Source organism: Haliotis rubra, unplaced genomic scaffold (genome assembly GCF_003918875.1).
Source record: "Haliotis rubra isolate DU_JTF1 unplaced genomic scaffold, ASM391887v1 Scf534, whole genome shotgun sequence".
NCBI classification, from domain to species: domain Eukaryota; kingdom Metazoa; phylum Mollusca; class Gastropoda; order Lepetellida; family Haliotidae; genus Haliotis; species Haliotis rubra.
The window spans coordinates 476,571-493,640 of record NW_025767229.1 but is presented as its reverse complement, the minus strand read 5'-3'; the positions used below and the strand labels follow the sequence as shown (position 1 = coordinate 493,640).

The 17,070-nt window shown below is 43.7% G+C and overlaps 1 protein-coding gene and 1 long non-coding RNA gene across 4 annotated transcripts in view; both read left to right on the top strand.

Annotated features, from left to right (window-relative positions):
- Window positions 1-12,337, top strand: part of LOC124253188 (extended synaptotagmin-2-like) — a 28,351-nt gene extending 16,014 nt beyond the window's left edge. For 2 of the 3 annotated variants that reach the window (XM_046686914.1, XM_046686911.1), the window contains 17 exons: window positions 1,501-1,542; window positions 1,838-1,966; window positions 2,149-2,219; window positions 2,841-2,910; window positions 3,342-3,431; window positions 3,816-3,871; window positions 4,061-4,181; window positions 5,150-5,237; window positions 5,773-5,843; window positions 6,838-6,920; window positions 7,362-7,410; window positions 7,597-7,686; window positions 7,850-7,924; window positions 8,071-8,130; window positions 8,751-8,912; window positions 9,654-9,809; window positions 11,235-12,337. In XM_046686914.1, the coding sequence (XP_046542870.1) occupies window positions 1,501-1,542; window positions 1,838-1,966; window positions 2,149-2,219; window positions 2,841-2,910; window positions 3,342-3,431; window positions 3,816-3,871; window positions 4,061-4,181; window positions 5,150-5,237; window positions 5,773-5,843; window positions 6,838-6,920; window positions 7,362-7,410; window positions 7,597-7,686; window positions 7,850-7,924; window positions 8,071-8,130; window positions 8,751-8,912; window positions 9,654-9,809; window positions 11,235-11,285 (1,464 nt within the window). In that variant the 3' untranslated portion in view covers window positions 11,286-12,337. The remainder of the gene's footprint in view (window positions 1-1,500; window positions 1,543-1,837; window positions 1,967-2,148; window positions 2,220-2,840; window positions 2,911-3,341; window positions 3,432-3,815; window positions 3,872-4,060; window positions 4,182-5,149; window positions 5,238-5,772; window positions 5,844-6,837; window positions 6,921-7,361; window positions 7,411-7,596; window positions 7,687-7,849; window positions 7,925-8,070; window positions 8,131-8,750; window positions 8,913-9,653; window positions 9,810-11,234) is intronic. The other variant, XM_046686912.1, reaches the window with a different exon arrangement.
- On the top strand, window positions 5,865-6,827 carry LOC124253193. The gene is made up of 3 exons (XR_006892124.1): window positions 5,865-6,041; window positions 6,209-6,272; window positions 6,351-6,827. It is a non-coding gene; the product is annotated as an uncharacterized LOC124253193 (long non-coding RNA).
- Window positions 12,338-17,070: the final 4,733 nt, after the last annotated feature.

The following is a 17,070-nucleotide window of genomic DNA, read 5'->3' as shown; positions in this document are numbered from 1 at the left end:
GGCAGTGGAGTGTTAGGGGACAACCCAAAATGATCCCGGTCGTAGACGGCTCTCTGCGACCCAGCAGTGTGGGTCTAATGTGACAAGCTATGCGTATGCTTGGTAAGAATATGGTATTTACAACCCCGACCACGTGACACATCAAACGGCGGGAAACACGCAGGGAGGTAACTCTGCACGGCGTATTTGAACCCAAGGGTCGACAATCGTCGAAGACATTCAATGAAGCTTTACTAAAATGATTAGCATAGCGGTCGGAACGTCGTTTGGGGTATATTAGCCTTGCTCCAAGGCTGCATTGAAGGCAAGTCTATGGATATGTACACCACGGAGATCCTCGCGTCCCAGTTACTCCTGGCGTGACACAGACTAAAGTGAGGATCGGTTGGCAGATCACGTGATCTGTGATATGGCTTTATCATATCTCTGTGGTTCTCGGGATCGGCTGCTCAGTGACGTCACCATGGTGATCCCATCAGTCAATCAGTCAGGTGACCACTGTAGGCGCTGCCTGCTGTCACGTGTACTCTCACTCCTTGTACAGCAGGGGGCTCAGCCTGCAGGTGCGTTACGTGTTACCATGTTCGTTATGTGGTCATGGTCAACACTATGTTCAGGATGACACTTGAATGAGTGAATTGTGTGTTACGCCGTTTCTGCATTTGTATCAGTTAGCGACGATACATGTTAGAGATAAATGTGGGTTCTTTGTAACGTTTCGTTGTTATGGATTCGTTTACTAAACAAGGTTCCCAAAGAGGTTCCATCATGAACATAGGCGCGTGTTATCGTGGGTTGAAATCCCAAATTGACCAGAATGATACTTCTTGATGTGTGAGTGTCATGTCCTTGCCTGTGAAATCCGCTAAAGTAGTCCTGTAGTTCTGTCACTAAATCACTTAGGGGGTTCCCCCACTTTAAACCTCCCCACTAACACTGTTTAGTGCGTGTTGTTTGGATATGGGTAGTAACACCTACAGTAGTGCTGCTTCGTTGTGTAGACCCGCCACTAACTAGCATGTGTGCTGTACCTCTGATTCTCTTTGCTGTCACTTAGAGGTTTTGTCATTTTAGTGTCAGTTTTTACTTCCTTTTTCTCTCATTTTCGTTGGTGTTTTATAGAAAATTCTGAAAGAAGGTTAAAAAAGGGCCACTGTAATCTTTTTACAGAAAATGAGAGAAAAAGGATTATCGGCGTACACGTAAACATTCTCCGTACATTACCGGTGTAAATAATAACGCTTTGAGCAAGATATTCATCCTGGAACGGCTAGAGAAGTGCACTATCATTATTATCATTATAGCTCTCGCAATTTTACTGCCGCTTCTCTGCTCACCAACGTCGGAGCACTTGTACCCGACGAATAGTTTGTTGTTTAACGCGACACTCAGCAATATACCAGCTAAATGGCGGTCCCGGTGAATAACGCTGCTACCTGAAGGCTGTTATTGTTACCAGCATGCCCACGTGACGTCACCTGCCTGTTGTGTTTGTTGCAGGTTATCTTCCCAGAGACAGATCAGGCGGAATGGCTCAACAAGGTAGGGCAGCTCACCTGGTACCCCGACACAGGGACGTGTCGAGTCTTCTCAGTAAAAGGGTGTTGTTTCTAACGTTAGAAACTTCGGTCCTAACTTCCTTCATATCTATAACTGGCTGTGACGTGACGGACGCCTATGTTTTGTTAATATTTTGTCAATGTTTTGTTATTCAAATGTGAATGGGTAAAACTGTGTAGCTGACGCGGAAAGTCTTTTCTAAACGTTCCCAAGAACAGAGGATGTGCGGTAATGTTTGTAACCCAACACAACTGCAGGTGTTCTCTGTCTGACTTAGGTCATCCAGCAACTATGGCCGTTTGTCGGCGACTTCATGGCCGACATCTTGAAGAAAAACGTGGAGCCGGAGTTGAAGAAAGCAGTGATGGATTCCTTTACCTTCAGCAAGGTCGACATGGGCACCAAGGTCAGTTTGTTGACGGAAGGAATATGAAAAGTTCATAACACCCAACTGTTGTGATTTAGAAGGGGTGTATGAGTGAGTGAGTGGGCGAGTGGGAGTGAGAGAGTTATGATGATGTTTGTCATGCTACACTGTTGTAAAACAGAAATGCTGTTTGCCGGATCACAATTAACTGACTGTTTCAGCCGCTGCGGGTGGAGGGAGTGAGAGTGTACAACATCAGACGGGGCGAGATATACATGGACCTAGATCTCTGGTAAGGCCGCACTACTTCTGTGTTTGTGAGAATAACACGAACCATACACTGACGATACATTAGAAACTAACTTGTGCACCTCTGTCGTCTTGACCAACCCTGGCAGAAGGATGTTGAATTCGGATGCCTTGATGTCTGTCTATCAGCTGGCATACCCTAGCTACTGGTCCGCTTGTCCCACTGCTGGAGGAAGAGTTGGCCTGTAGAAACAGACGGTTCTCCGCACATTGCTTCATCTTAACTAATTACAATAATCTTTACTGGCAGAGTGATCTTTTGCTGATACAGAACAGCATTTATAGTGAAAACAGACTAATATAGGCAAGACATATACGCAATAATCAACTTTTAATTACTTTTTCTCTCATTATCTGGACAATAGTATACAATCTGACATTTGTGACGAAGGGGAGGTGGGCCTTCTGCAGGAGGTTCCCGATCACAGTCCTACTATTAACCTCTCAATAGCAGACGAAACCCAGTCTCAGGCACCTGTGTAGCCAAGGTCACGTCCCCAAATGGTAGATCTTGGTCATGTCTGTATATCTCTTTTCACACAGTCAGTATCTGATTGACGTCAACGGAAACGAGTTTCACGATGCCTTTCTACGTGTTTTCCAGCTACGACGGCGATGCTGACATCGACATCGGCCTCCTGGTGTCCAACGCTGCAGGCATTCAACAAATCAAGGTAACTTCTGGTTGAACCTCTTCTCACACCAGGCTGCTGTAAAGAATGACGACAATTTTTTATGGATATACAACTTCTTTATTCTGTATCGGCGACGATTTTAATGTCGAAACGTCGCCTATAACAGAATAAAGAAGTTGTATATCCATTAAAGTACTGTCCTCATTCTTCATCTCTTCAACTTCTAGAATGTCAATCACAGAAGTCAGGCTGCTGTAAGACTGTAAAACAGTTATAATGGGTTTAACTACATTCCACGTCGCCTGAATATGGCGATTGACGTCTATCACGTCACATATAGATTCAATGCATTGTTTCGTCAAATATTTATCTGTGTTCATCATATATCTTCCAGTTGTATACTGTGCTACGGCTAAGGTTGTTTTAAAATGTATGAACAACACCCTCTGTGACCTTGTTTCCCCTTACAGCTGTTGGGGACGCTGCGCGTGGTGCTGAAGCCACTCCTAAGTGCTGCACCCCTGGTTGGGGGCGTGTCCGTCTTCTTCATCACGAACCCGGTAAGGCAATGGGGACTTTCGAATATCGGAAATAACCTGGTTATAACAATTTATCTCGCCATTTACACATACACAGGTCCGTGGGGCGTTGTGTTTCAAGGTTTTGCTCAAGTGATATTAGATTGTAGGGCAGCTTAACATTCTCAGACTCTCAGTTCTTCTTATACACATCAAGGGTGTTTCACCATATCCATGGGTTGCATCCATGTCCATGCGTTTGTCTACATGTAATACTCGCGCCGTGTTACAGATATATCATCTTGAGTCTTTGTGTGAGTATCGACTGCAAGGCAGTCTTCCACATGGCTGTCTTTGTCCCACACGGGTGTACAATTGTTGTCAAAGGGAAAAGTTTGTTTTATCTGCGAACATTTTGTCCTGCAGATTCTGGACTTCGACCTGACCAACCTTGCCAACATCATGGACATTCCTATGTTCAAGTAAGTGAGATATGGCTACATTGTTCCAGGGAGCAGGTGTCCCTTCAGTATGCTGTTCGTATATCTGTAATTAATGACTATGTGACACCTCGAAGACCAAATGATAACCCGTTGATATTATTGGGATGCGAACTCCGTAGTGCTCCTGATGGATATGTCTTTACCATGCTTCTGGCTGTATGTCCTCAGTACCGAGCTCCACGCCATCATCCAGCGTCAGCTCTCTGACCTGCTGGTCTTCCCTAAGAGAATGGAGTACATCATTGGAGAGGGCGTCAAGTTCTCCAAATTACGTTGTCCTCGTCCTCAGGTACGTCTCCCGTGTGCAGGTACGTCCCCACACTTACGTTGTCCTTGCATGCAGTTCGGTTGTCCACGTCAGTAGGTACGTTCTCAAAGTTACGTAGTCCACGCAAGTAGGTACATTCCCCAGGTTATGTTGTCCACATCAGTGGCTACGTCCCCATGTTACGTTGTCTACGTCAGTGGTACGTTCCCCATGTTACGTTGTCTACGTCAGTAGGTACGTTCCCCATGTTACGTTGTCTACGTCAGTAGGTACGTTCCCCATGTTACGTTGTCTATGTTAGTAGGTACGTTCCCCATGTTACGTTGTGCACGTCAGTAGGTACGTTCCCCATGCTATGTTGTCCACACAAGTAGGTACGTTCTCTAAGTTAAATTGTCCAAGCAATTAGGTACGTTCTCTAAGTTACGTTGTCCACGCAAGTAGGTACGTTCTCCATGTTACGTTGTCTCCGTCAGTATGTACGTTCCCCATGTTACGTTGTCTACGTCAGTAGGTACGTTCCCCATGTTACGTTGTCCACGTCAGTAGCTACGTTCCCCATGCTATGTTGTCCACTTCAGTAGGTACGTTACCCAAGTTAAATTGTCCACGCAAGTAGGTACGTTCCGTAAGTTACGTTGTCCACGCAAGAAGGTACGTTCCGTAAGTTACGTTGTCCACGCAAGTAGGTACGTTCCGTAAGCTACGTTGTCCACGCAAGTAGGTACGCCCCACAAGTTGAACTCCCCTCACTCACAGATTTATCCTCTGTATTCGCCTTTAGACAAGCTCTATAAATTAAGAGGTGCTCAGACATATATATTTCCCTGTCCTTGTTACGTCGGTACGCTCTACAAGATAAAAAGGTTCTCGCATCCAGATACAGTTGTTTGCCCACGCTGCCTTCCTTTGTGAAGAAATAACAGGCTTCTGTCAAAATGTTCCTCAGCTCTGTTGTTAATGTAAACGAATTATTTCTCCACATGCAGGGCGTGCTGGCAATACACGTGAAGGAGGCAAAGGATCTTATGGATGCTGATGGTATTGGAATATCAGATCCATATGCGAAGGTCAAAGGTCGGTTTATTTACCTTGAATAACTTTCCCTATTCATCGGTTTGCCCTATGCGCTAATCAGTTTAAATGTTCTACTCTGTACCGATCAAATACTGCATTTACGTTTCTCAGGAAGAGGCCTGAATATACAAATATTGATGGGTAAAACATTCCAGTAGTAGCAGGGCCCGTACACGTCTCGCGAGGCATTACTTCCGGTACTAAGCTGGTTCCCGGCTCCCTTTGCGCGCTTCAACTTTCCGGTGACAAGCGTATATTAATTCAAGAACCAGCTCTGGTTCCATATTGCGCGACCGCCAAGAATGACTTTACTAGAACGGACTAAGGGTACGTTGTTTGTCACCGGGAACACTTAGGTCTCGCGGAGTGCCGTGACCTACTTACGGGCCCTACTGTTGTTGAGTTGAGTTGAGTTGGCCTTTACGTCACATCGGCATTATTTCAGCCATACAGTGACGAGATCAAGTCTGAATTCATAAACATTACTGTTTTTAAATGGTTTGTGGAGCGGTAGTAACGCCATGTTGTTCTGCAGTGGGGGACCAGACGTTCCAGACGGCCATACTCGAGAACAGGAAGGACGCCAAGTGGGACCAGAAGTTTGATGTAAGTTGACCCAAGTAGGGTGTCCCAGGTGATGTTCTCCTGGTGATGTTCTACTAGGATGTCCCAGGTGATGTTCTCCTGGTGATGTTCCACTAGGATGTCCCAGGTGATGTTCTCCTGGTGATGTTCCCCTGGTGATGTTCCACTAGGATGTCCCAGGTGATGTTCTCCTGGTGATGTTCTACTAGGATGTCCCAGGTGATGTTCTCCTGGTGATGTTCCCCTGGTGATGTTCCACTAGGATGTCCCAGGTGATGTTCCCCTGGTGATGTTCCAATAGGATGTCCCTAGTGATGTTCTCCTGGTGATGTTCTATTAGAATGTCCCAGGCGATGTTCTGGTGATTTTCTACTAGGATGTCCCAGGTGATGTTCTACTGGTGATGTTCCACTAGGATGTCCCTGGTGATGTTCTACTAGGATGTCCCAGGTGATGTTTTCCTGGTGATGTTCCACTAGGATGTCCCTAGTGATGTTCTCCTGGTGATGTTCTACTAAGATGTCACAGGTGATGTTTTCCTGGTGATGTTCCACTAGGATGTCCCTAGTGATGTTCTCCTGGTGATGTTCTACTAAGATGTCCCAGGTGATGTTCTCCTGGTGATGTTCTACTAGGATTTCACAGGTGATGTTCCACTAGGATGTCCCTAGTGATGTTCTCCTGGTGATGTTCCACTAGGATGTCCCAGGTGATGTTCTCCTGGTGATGTTCCACTGGGATGTCCCTAGTGATGTTCCACTAGAATGTCCCTAGTGATGTTCCACTAGGATGTTCTTATGATGTCCCTAGTGATGTTCTAGTAATGTTCCAGAATCAACCGATTTGAGTGATTTCTCCACGATTGATACCATGTAATCCTGGATATATATTTTCTCTATATTGTCTCTGTAATGACGTATTAGTTGCCTTAGATTTTCTTCCTTATAATGCGCGTTCAGAGTGGCCGGGAACATTTGAATCTTCGGTGAAGTAAACAATGTGTTCATTGTTCCAGGCTCTAGTGGACTTGGCCGAGGAGCGTCTGGTAGTGACAGTGTTGGACGAGGACACCATCGGGAGCGACGAATGTCTGGGAACGTCAGTAACATCACACCACAACTTCATTCAGTATTCAGTGGGCACTTACATTCATGCAAATGTTGTCTACTTTACTATGTTTGCATAGTTTATTCATACAATTGGCATGGGTAATTTCGAATATTTGGTTGTGTTTAACAGGCAAGGTATGAGACATATGGCATAACCTGTCATCCTTGGACATTCAGGGTGGTATTGGTGTTCAGCGACATGTATGTGTAAGAGGCGACAGTGCTTGTTTAGAGAGGCGACTAACGGGATCAAGTGGTCATCTGCTTTAGCTGATGCACTTCATAATATCGCATTTGTGTATTCTATGCTCATAATGTCAATCACCGAATTGTTTGGTCCAGATAACACGTGACATAACTTGAAGAGTGCCAAGAGCGGCCTATAACACCAAAACAAACAAATAAGGTGGACGTATGTTTCCCTCCACAGAGCGACGGTTCACATTTCCCGTGTGATAGAGGCTGGGAAGATCGATGAGGTAGGGTGTTACACTACTGGGACAACAACTCCCAAACTTAATGTAATAGGATAGTTGTCACCCAAGCCACTGCTCTGTGTAATGTTGTAGTGTTAATATAGACCTTAGATCTACAGAAGTTTCAACCACATGACACAGTCAACCGGTCACTTGATTTGTCAGTAACAAACCTTACTTCCCCTTCAGTGGTTCCCCCTAGAGGGCGGAGAGAAAGGCAGCATCAACCTGGCCCTCCAGTGGTACTACCTGGCGAACGACGCATCAATGCTGAAGAATGTAGGGATTTTACTGGCGCTTCATAATTTGACCACTACTTTTTATTTACATCGTAAATGATAATGGGCTTCATTACCTTAGTTACATGTTATTCTGGAATCAATAAATAATGAATCATACAGGATACTTCCTCTGGAACAAAGAACCCACTGGTTATTTACAGGCGGACGTGGCTAGCTGTGATAGAGCTGACTGCCGCGTTACACATCAATCACGCCAAGAGAACACCGCATTAGAGGCACGTAATCTCCAGTGGAAATACAATTAAAGCATTTTAAATTATGATTTTACCTACCTTGAGCACTGTATTCGTTCTATACGTTATTTACATATATGTGTCGGTTGTGTACACTGTGTTGCTAAAATATGTTATGTGTTGTATAGGAGCGGGAGTGCCCGCGGTGTCTTCTGATGGTCTGCGTGGACTCCGCTAAAGGGTTACTGGTCAGTACACAAACACCCAGATAGTTACAGGGAACGATTGCCTAGTAACTAACAATGATTCCCACATAGTGCTTATGATCTTATATCGCATACTTCATCATGGTCTAACCCTAGAATGCTGTGTTAAGTGGTTGTCAGCTCATGTGTGAGACCTCCTATATACCCTTGGTGCTACCACTCTGGTAATTCCAGGTGCTCGACACAGACGTAGTACAGAGCAGCCATGTAGGCGATCCTACACAACAACCTCCACATGCTTTCTGCTCAAGGTGGATTCGCTGTGCAGAGTTGCCTCCCTTAGTGTTTACCAGCAATACGTCTGGTTGCATGTTCAAGTCCCTGATTTGCATTGATTATGTTCCTGATTTGTTAGCTCCAGTGATAATGTGTTTCACTGACGTGTGAGACCTACATCACGCCAAGCGGGCCTATACTGCAGTATGATAGCGTTAAACCAAACTCGCTCACTCTGCATCACGCCAAGCGGGCCTATACTGCAGTATAATAACGTTAAACCAAACTCGCTCACTCTTCATACGGCAACGACGGATTTAGTTAATTTAGTTATTCCTACTGGACGACATTACTTCGTCTGTTTATGTTTCAACAACTGTTTGCAGAAACCTGACCAGAAACCCGAAGATGTGTCCCCCGTTGTCAGTCTGTCGTTCAAGGAGCAGGAGTTCACGAGCACCGAAGCTGCTGCCGCACCAGAGCCCTCGTGGCAACAGGACTTCCGGTTCCTGATGACATGCGCAGGAGAACAGATGCTTTCATTAAAGGTTTGACCTCTTTTACTGTGCAGCCACAGATCATATTGGGAAAATACGATGGATGTTGGCTTAATGGTAGAGGGAAATTATACCTTTTGTATTTAATGATTTTTAAATCTGCATGTGTGTGCATATTACAACACCTAAATAGCAGACAAATGTTTACGTTGCGTCAAGATGGGGACCCAGTGAGTGATTGAGTACAGTTTTACGCCGTTCTTGGTAATATTCCAGCAACATCATGGCATCGGACACTAGATATGGGCTCCACAGATTGTACCCATGTGGGGATTCGAAGCCGATAATCTAGCACGTATGTGGAGAGATCGACCTTAACATGTTTAACAGGTTGTCTGCTTCGTATCAAATAAATGTTTATGGTTCTTTGTTTCCATATGCAGCCGTTGATTCAGAATGCGAATTAGTACAGCTTCTTCAGCTTGACCTGATCTACTCTACATATGCATGACCCAGGAGGTCAAATGGCACAAACGGCAGGTCGAGTTAACCTCATTAAATAGGGGAGCAGAGAATGTTAAACTGCGACCTTGTCTCGGCTGTTCGGACATGTTGACAATCAACTGACAGAGGTGCACCCCTTCACAATAATAGGCCCAACCAGTTGTGACACGGTCACGCAATGCATTAGTATTCACTTGATCAGGTCAAGCTGAACAAGCTGTAAGTGAATCTGTGTATGAATGTGAACCTGTTGAGAGAAAGTGAACGTACATGTGTTGTCTGGTGCAGGTGAAGGACAGCAAGAACGACACAGTGTACGGGACTGTTGAGATCGACATCAAGGATTTGATTGGTGCTCCCGACATGGTCCTCGACCAGTCATATCCCCTCTTCTCAGAGTTACAGGGAATCACACCAGAGCTGAACCTGAAACTGGTTCTCAGGGTATGTCTGAATATGATAACATCAACCCATCTATAGCCATACACACCGCCGACAGATTCCATTCAACCTAAAGCAAATTAGTAGTGGGTATTATATGAATAGATCACTGAAAAGTAGATGTCTAGCACACGTGTATAAACTTGTACCCCAAACACTCAGTCAGCTGTTGTATCAATTCTGTTTGCAAGGTATCTGCAGCCGCTGTATATGTTGTCAACAGTATCTTAATGAACTGAAGTGAGAACGGTGATATTGTTAATCATGTTATGTGATAACGGTGATATTGTTAATCATGTTATGTGATAACGGTGGTATTGTTAATCATGTTATGTGATAACGGTGATATTGTTAATCATGTTATGTGATAACGGTGGTATTGTTAATCATGTTGATAACGGTGGTATTGTTAATCATGTTATGTGATAACGGTGGTATTGTTAATCATGTTATGTGATAACGGTGGTATTGTTAATCATGTTGTGTGATGACGGTGGTATTGTTCATGAAGTTATGTGATAACGGTGATATTATTGATGAAGTTATGTGATAACGGTGCTATTGTTCATGGAGTTTTGTGATAACGGTGGTATTGTTGATGAAGTTATGTGATAACGGTGGTATTGTTCATGGAGTTATGTGATAACGGTGCTATTGTTCATGGAGTTATGTGATAACGGTGGTATTGTTCATGAAGTTATGTGATAACGGTGGTATTGTTCATGGAGTTATGTGATAACGGTGATATTGTTCATGGAGTTATGTGATAACGGTGGTATTGTTCATGGAGTTATGTATTGTTCATAAGTTATGGTGTGGTATTGTTCATGGAGTTATGTGATAACGGGAGTGATAACGGTAACGGTGGTATTGTTCATGGAGTTATGTATTGATGAACTTATGCGGTGATAACGGTGGTATTGTTCATGGAGTTATGTGTGTGATAACGGTGGTATTGTTCATGGAATTATGTGCTAACGGTGGTATGATAACGTTAATGTTCATTGAAGTTATGTGATAACGGTGGTATTGTTCATGGAGTTATGTGATAACGGTGGTATTGTTCATGGAGTTATGTGATAACGGTGGTATTGTTCATGGAGTTATGTGATAACGGTGCTATTGTTCATGGAGTTATGTGATAACGGTATTGTGCTATTGTTCATGGAGTTTGATAACGGTGGTATTGTTCATGGAGTTAAACGGTGATAACGGTGGTTCATGGAGTTATGTGATAACGGTGGTATTGTTCATGGAGTTATGTGATAACGGTGGTATTGTTCATGGAGTTATGTGATAACGGTGGTATTGTTCATGGAGTTATGTGATAACGGTGGTATTGTTCATGGAGTTATGTGATAACGGTGGTATTGTTCATGGAGTTATGTGATAACGGTGCTATTGTTCATGGAGTTATGTGTACTTCAGGTGCTGACTCCAGACACAGACCCAAGATGGCTGGCAGACAGCTTCCAGTGAGTCTACAGACCACGTCTGCCTGTTGTAACACATGGTACTAGGCATACACCATGGCAGTGGGCGTTATGTGGTGCCAGACGCAGGGATATCCTTCCGTTTCTAGTATATATACATACTATATGGTTTGTCCTTGATAGAACACAATGTCAATAAGAAGAGGTGAATGAGCTTTGTTTAGGTGTCATGGCAATGGGCGATTTCTGCGTCATATTGGTCACCTTTATGAATAACATTGATATGATAGGACAGTTTGTCCTCTTGATAAATCTGAACGAGAAAAGTGATTTTATCATTCATATAATATGTCAAAGTTATAAAATTAGTATTTTACCGATCGTACTATGCTATCAGCTGTAGCCAAGACTGTGATAGCAATGCGTCTGGCGATAGGCTAGATATCTGGGGCGTATAAATCACATACACACACAGCGATACTGCCACAATGAATTTAGCTTTGGCATGTTTCGAGTTCAAGAATTCAAACAAACTGAAAATTCATAGAAGACACAGCTTGTATTGAGCTCAGAATAACTTGTGCAATGCTGACTTCGAAGCGGGTATAAAGGATGTATTCTGCCGCCCAGAGATATATTTCCCTCCCAGGCCGTATACATGTACTTTATCAAGATATGTGAACCAATCAGATCTCAGCATTCCGGAGGTAAGATAAGTGGTGTTGTGAGACTTCTATCGGCATATATTTCAACTGTAATGCTTGTTTTACACAGTGCTCCTCCAATATAACACTGACTATACAACTGCCATAATCAAGTGTGTATTATTTATGGATATATTTAACAACTTGGTATTTTATGGGTATGAATTAGATGTTTCAGATCATGAAAGTTACCTGACATACTATATACCTAGCATGTGTTACTTGTGATTTCTACTTATGTCATGGTCAAGCGAAGGGCATGGCGAAAATGTGTGAAACGGTTATTTTCTGTTATCTTCACACGCTATGTTTTGACCCAAAGTAACCGTTCAGCTGTATGGTTATGCTGTTTCTACCTAAACAATTTTTCCTTAAAACCTGACACATGATAACTCAAAGGCAGTTTGGACATAGACGTGACGATGAATCACTTTCATGATGGTGTGGTTGATGCTGTGCTGCTATCAGTAATGTAGATGGTGAATGGAGCCCATATCATACCCTGCTCTGTGGACAAGGATGGCGTTTGCTCATGTCATATAAACCTGTTAGTCTATGAAATATTTATATAACAGTTTACGAAATACTCAGTGCGTATCATTATTTTAGTATTGTTTACTTTGTTAAGAATTTTAATGTATTTTACCTTTCCATATGTCCTTCTTAGATGTGTGAGATAACCAGCATTATTCATGCTTCCGTTTTATACACTATCGGGCTGGGACTCATGGTGCGAGGTTTTCCCTTACGTCCACTTGTGTAAATCGCGCATATTGTATACACTATCGGGCTGGGACTCATGGTGCGAGGTTTTCCCTTACGTCCACTTGTTTGTAAATCACTATCGGGCTTGTTGGTGCGAGGTTTTCCCTTACGTCCACAACTTTCCCCGCCCACCAACTGCCTGGAGTGAGAACCTCGCTACGCCATACATGGGTACCAGGAGGGTTCACGTTAGCTTTTCGTACCAGTCTGAATGGACCAAGGGCTTCATGCTGAGCGCCTCATAGCATGATATTGAACTGTCACATATGGTGACACTGGCCTTGTGTGACAGAGATACACTGAAATTTGAGGAGGCAGATTTTCATTGTAGGTTTTTAAAATATTATAGTTTAGTTTAGTTTTACGCCGCATATTTTTCATAAAAATATTACAAAAATGTCAGTAGCACAAAAACAATAACAATAAAATTTTGATGATGATGATGATGATGATGATGATGATGATGATGATGATGATGATGATGATGATTTCTTTTTACAAATATAAGAACAGAAACAATAAAATCAACAATAACATAAACATGTAGCCAGTTGATATAAGAGTCATAATGAAGTATAGATGTTCACACGTATTCACAGTGATACTATCTTTGGCGGCCTCTTAGGTTAAAAACAAGTCTTTTATATGAATACTTAAAGAATGTTACCAATTATTCGATGACAAAGCCTGCGTCATTATTCGTTTTGGGACGGCACTCGCTCCAGCCAGCGTCAAAATATGTACACAGCTGATTAACCTGGTGTATTGTAGGGGGATGTGCTAACTCACGTGCAATACTTCAGTTGTGATGTGTGATGATGTATTGCACAAACAACTGTGCTGGAGATTCCCGATATGTAGTTGTAGCCTGGTATACCTGGTGAGAGTTAGAGGTTGGTGAGTAGGTCCCCAGCTCTGTTGCTGGGATAAACGACTCATATAGGTTGTGTGGTCGGTCTCGGACTACTGCTGACAATTGTCTTTTACAACTCTGCTGTATTCTCATTGCGTGCCTTGTCACACTGTCACTCATCGTGATGGCTCATAGAAAATGTTGATATTTTATATTTTAAATAACAATACTTTTATCAGAATATATGAAATTGTAGTTTATCTGTTTTCTCTCGTGTTGAAATAAACTTATACGTCCTGGTTTGGTTGATGTTTTCTGTTGTCTATGACTGGCTTCTACTGGAGGAGAACAGGACAAATGATATCTCCCACAAGTGGGATAAGTCGCTGCTCTGTTGTCTATGACTGGCTTCTACTGGAGGAGAACAGGACAAATGATATCTCCCACAAGTGGGATAAGTCGCTGCTCTGTTGTCTATGACTGGCTTCTACTGGAGGAGAACAGGACAAATGATATCTCCCACAAGTGGGATAAGTCGCTGCTCTGTTGTCTATGACTGGCTTCTACTGGAGGAGAACAGGACAAATGATATCTCCACAAGTGGGATAAGTCGCTGCTCTGTTGTCTATGACTGGCTTCTACTGGAGGAGAACAGGACAAATGATATCTCCCACAAGTGGGATAAGTCGCTGCTCTGTTGTCTATGACTGGCTTCTACTGGAGGAGAACAGGACAAATGATATCTCCCACAAGTGGGATAAGTCGCTGCTCTGTTGTCTATGACTGGCTTCTACTGGAGGAGAACAGGACAAATGATATCTCCACAAGTAGGATAAGTCGCTGCTCTGTTGTCTATGACTGGCTTCTACTGGAGGAGAACAGGACAAATGATATCTCCCACAAGTGGGATAAGTCGCTGCTCTGTTGTCTATGACTGGCTTCTACTGGAGGAGAACAGGACAAATGATATCTCCCACAAGTAGGATAAGTCGCTGCTCTGTTGTCTATGACTGGCTTCTACTGGAGGAGAACAGGACAAATGATATCTCCCACAAGTGGGATAAGTCGCTGCTCTGTTGTCTATGACTGGCTTCTACTGGAGGAGAACAGGACAAATGATATCTCCCACAAGTGGGATAAGTCGCTGCTCTGTTGTCTATGACTGGCTTCTAGTGGAGGAGAACAGGACAAATGATATCTCCCACAAGTAGGATAAGTCGCTGCTCTGTTGTCTATGACTGGCTTCTACTGGAGGAGAACAGGACAAATGATATCTCCCACAAGTGGGATAAGTCGCTGCTCTGTTGTCTATGACTGGCTTCTACTGGAGGAGAACAGGACAAATGATATCTCCCACAAGTAGGAAAAGTCGCTGCTCTGTTGTCTGTGACTGGCTTCTACTGGAGGAGAACAGGACAAATGATATCTCCCACAAGTGGGATAAGTCGCTGCTCTGTTGTCTATGACTGGCTTCTACTGGAGGAGAACAGGACAAATGATATCTCCCACAAGTGGGATAAGTCGCTGCTCTGTTGTCTATGACTGGCTTCTACTGGAGGAGAACAGGACAAATGATATCTCCCACAAGTGGGATAAGTCGCTGCTCTGTTGTCTATGACTGGCTTCTAGTGGAGGAGAACAGGACAAATGATATCTCCCACAAGTGGGATAAGTCGCTGCTCTGTTGTCTATGACTGGCTTCTACTGGAGGAGAACAGGACAAATGATATCTCCCACAAGTGGGATAAGTCGCTGCTCTGTTGTCTATGACTGGCTTCTAGTGGAGGAGAACAGGACAAATGATATCTCCCACAAGTGGGATAAGTCGCTGCTCTGTTGTCTATGACTGGCTTCTAGTGGAGGAGAACAGGACAAATGATATCTCCCACAAGTGGGATAAGTCGCTGCTCTGTTGTTTATGACTGGCTTCTACTGGAGGAGAACAGGACAATGATATCTCCCACAAGTGGGATAAGTCGCTGCTCTGTTGTCTATGACTGGCTTCTACTGGAGGAGAACAGGACAATGATATCTCCCACAAGTGGGATAAGTCGCTGCTCTGTTGTCTATGACTGGCTTCTAGTGGAGGAGAACAGGACAAATGATATCTCCCACAAGTGGGATAAGTCGCTGCTCTGTTGTCTATGACTGGCTTCTACTGGAGGAGAACAGGACAAATGATATCTCCCACAAGTGGGATAAGTCGCTGCTCTGTTGTCTATGACTGGCTTCTACTGGAGGAGAACAGGACAAATGATATCTCCCACAAGTGGATAAGTCGCTGCTCTGTTGTCTATGACTGGCTTCTACTGGAGGAGAACATGACAAATGATATCTCCCACAAGTGGGATAAGTCGCTGCTGTGACGTCATCGGTAACCATAACGTCACAATCAAATGAAATCACAGAAACCAATGTAGTGTTTGAACATTTCATTTCTAAAGACTCTCGGAGAGGATACCCCAGATCCAGGTGACATGGAGGCAGGTGTTACACCACAGTGGGTGGGATTACCACGGTTCTAAACACTGTTGTATGACAATCAGAGTGGCAGCTTTATGTGCTGAAGGAGGCATGACTCAACCAACCTGGAATGCCAATGAGAGTGGTGCGTGGAAATCTAGAAAGAAGAATTTTGACCGATTCTGAGATTCTTACTAGCAATGATTGGTTTATGTCAAATCTAAGGGGAGTCAGCTGCTGCCTGCTCTCCCTCCGACTGAGAGTTAAGGATGGAACTATGCTAGCCTGAACGTCCATCTGTATCCCATGTGGACAGTACTGCTGTGTGGAAATGAACTGGTTGTTAGTGCGATCCCACACGCCTGATGGTGTAGAAGCAGAGTAGTATACACAATGGGGCTACGGGACCAGGTCCCCCCAAGGGCTCAATTAAAAAAATTGAGCCCATGGGAAGTCCCGTAGCCCCATTGTGTATACTACTACTGAGGTGCATGCAAAATTTGATGAAAATCGGTCGAATAGTTTCTAAAATATTGACTTTTAAGTGAGCATGGGGTCGGTCGGGAAAAGGCAAAATGTCCAACTTTTTGTCATAATTAAGTCTTAATTAATCTAATGAAGTCATCGAGAGTGTTCCCAATGCCGTTTTGCTATAGCGTAACCATCTGCCGAGATGCATGCAAATTTTCACGAAAATCAGTCAAATAGTTTAGGAAATAATCACTTTTTAGTGAGCATGGGGTCGGTCCCCAGCAGTATCCCTTCTATTTTTAGCGAGACGCCACCGTCATTATTGTCCATGATAAGATAGGGGTAGGTCAGGACCAGGTTAATAATCCAGTTCAACTGAGATTCGATGATGACTTCTCGTCATTTGTACAAGTTGTCTTGTAAGCTCATGCATACAAGGTGTTTTCCTTACCGGGCAGATCGAATCCCCGCGTGTCCCCGAGATCAACTAGCGTGACGTTGGGATGATGATGGTTCATCTTGTTTAAATATAATGTATTACGAAATGGTTTTTCAATTGGTTATCGGATAATTCC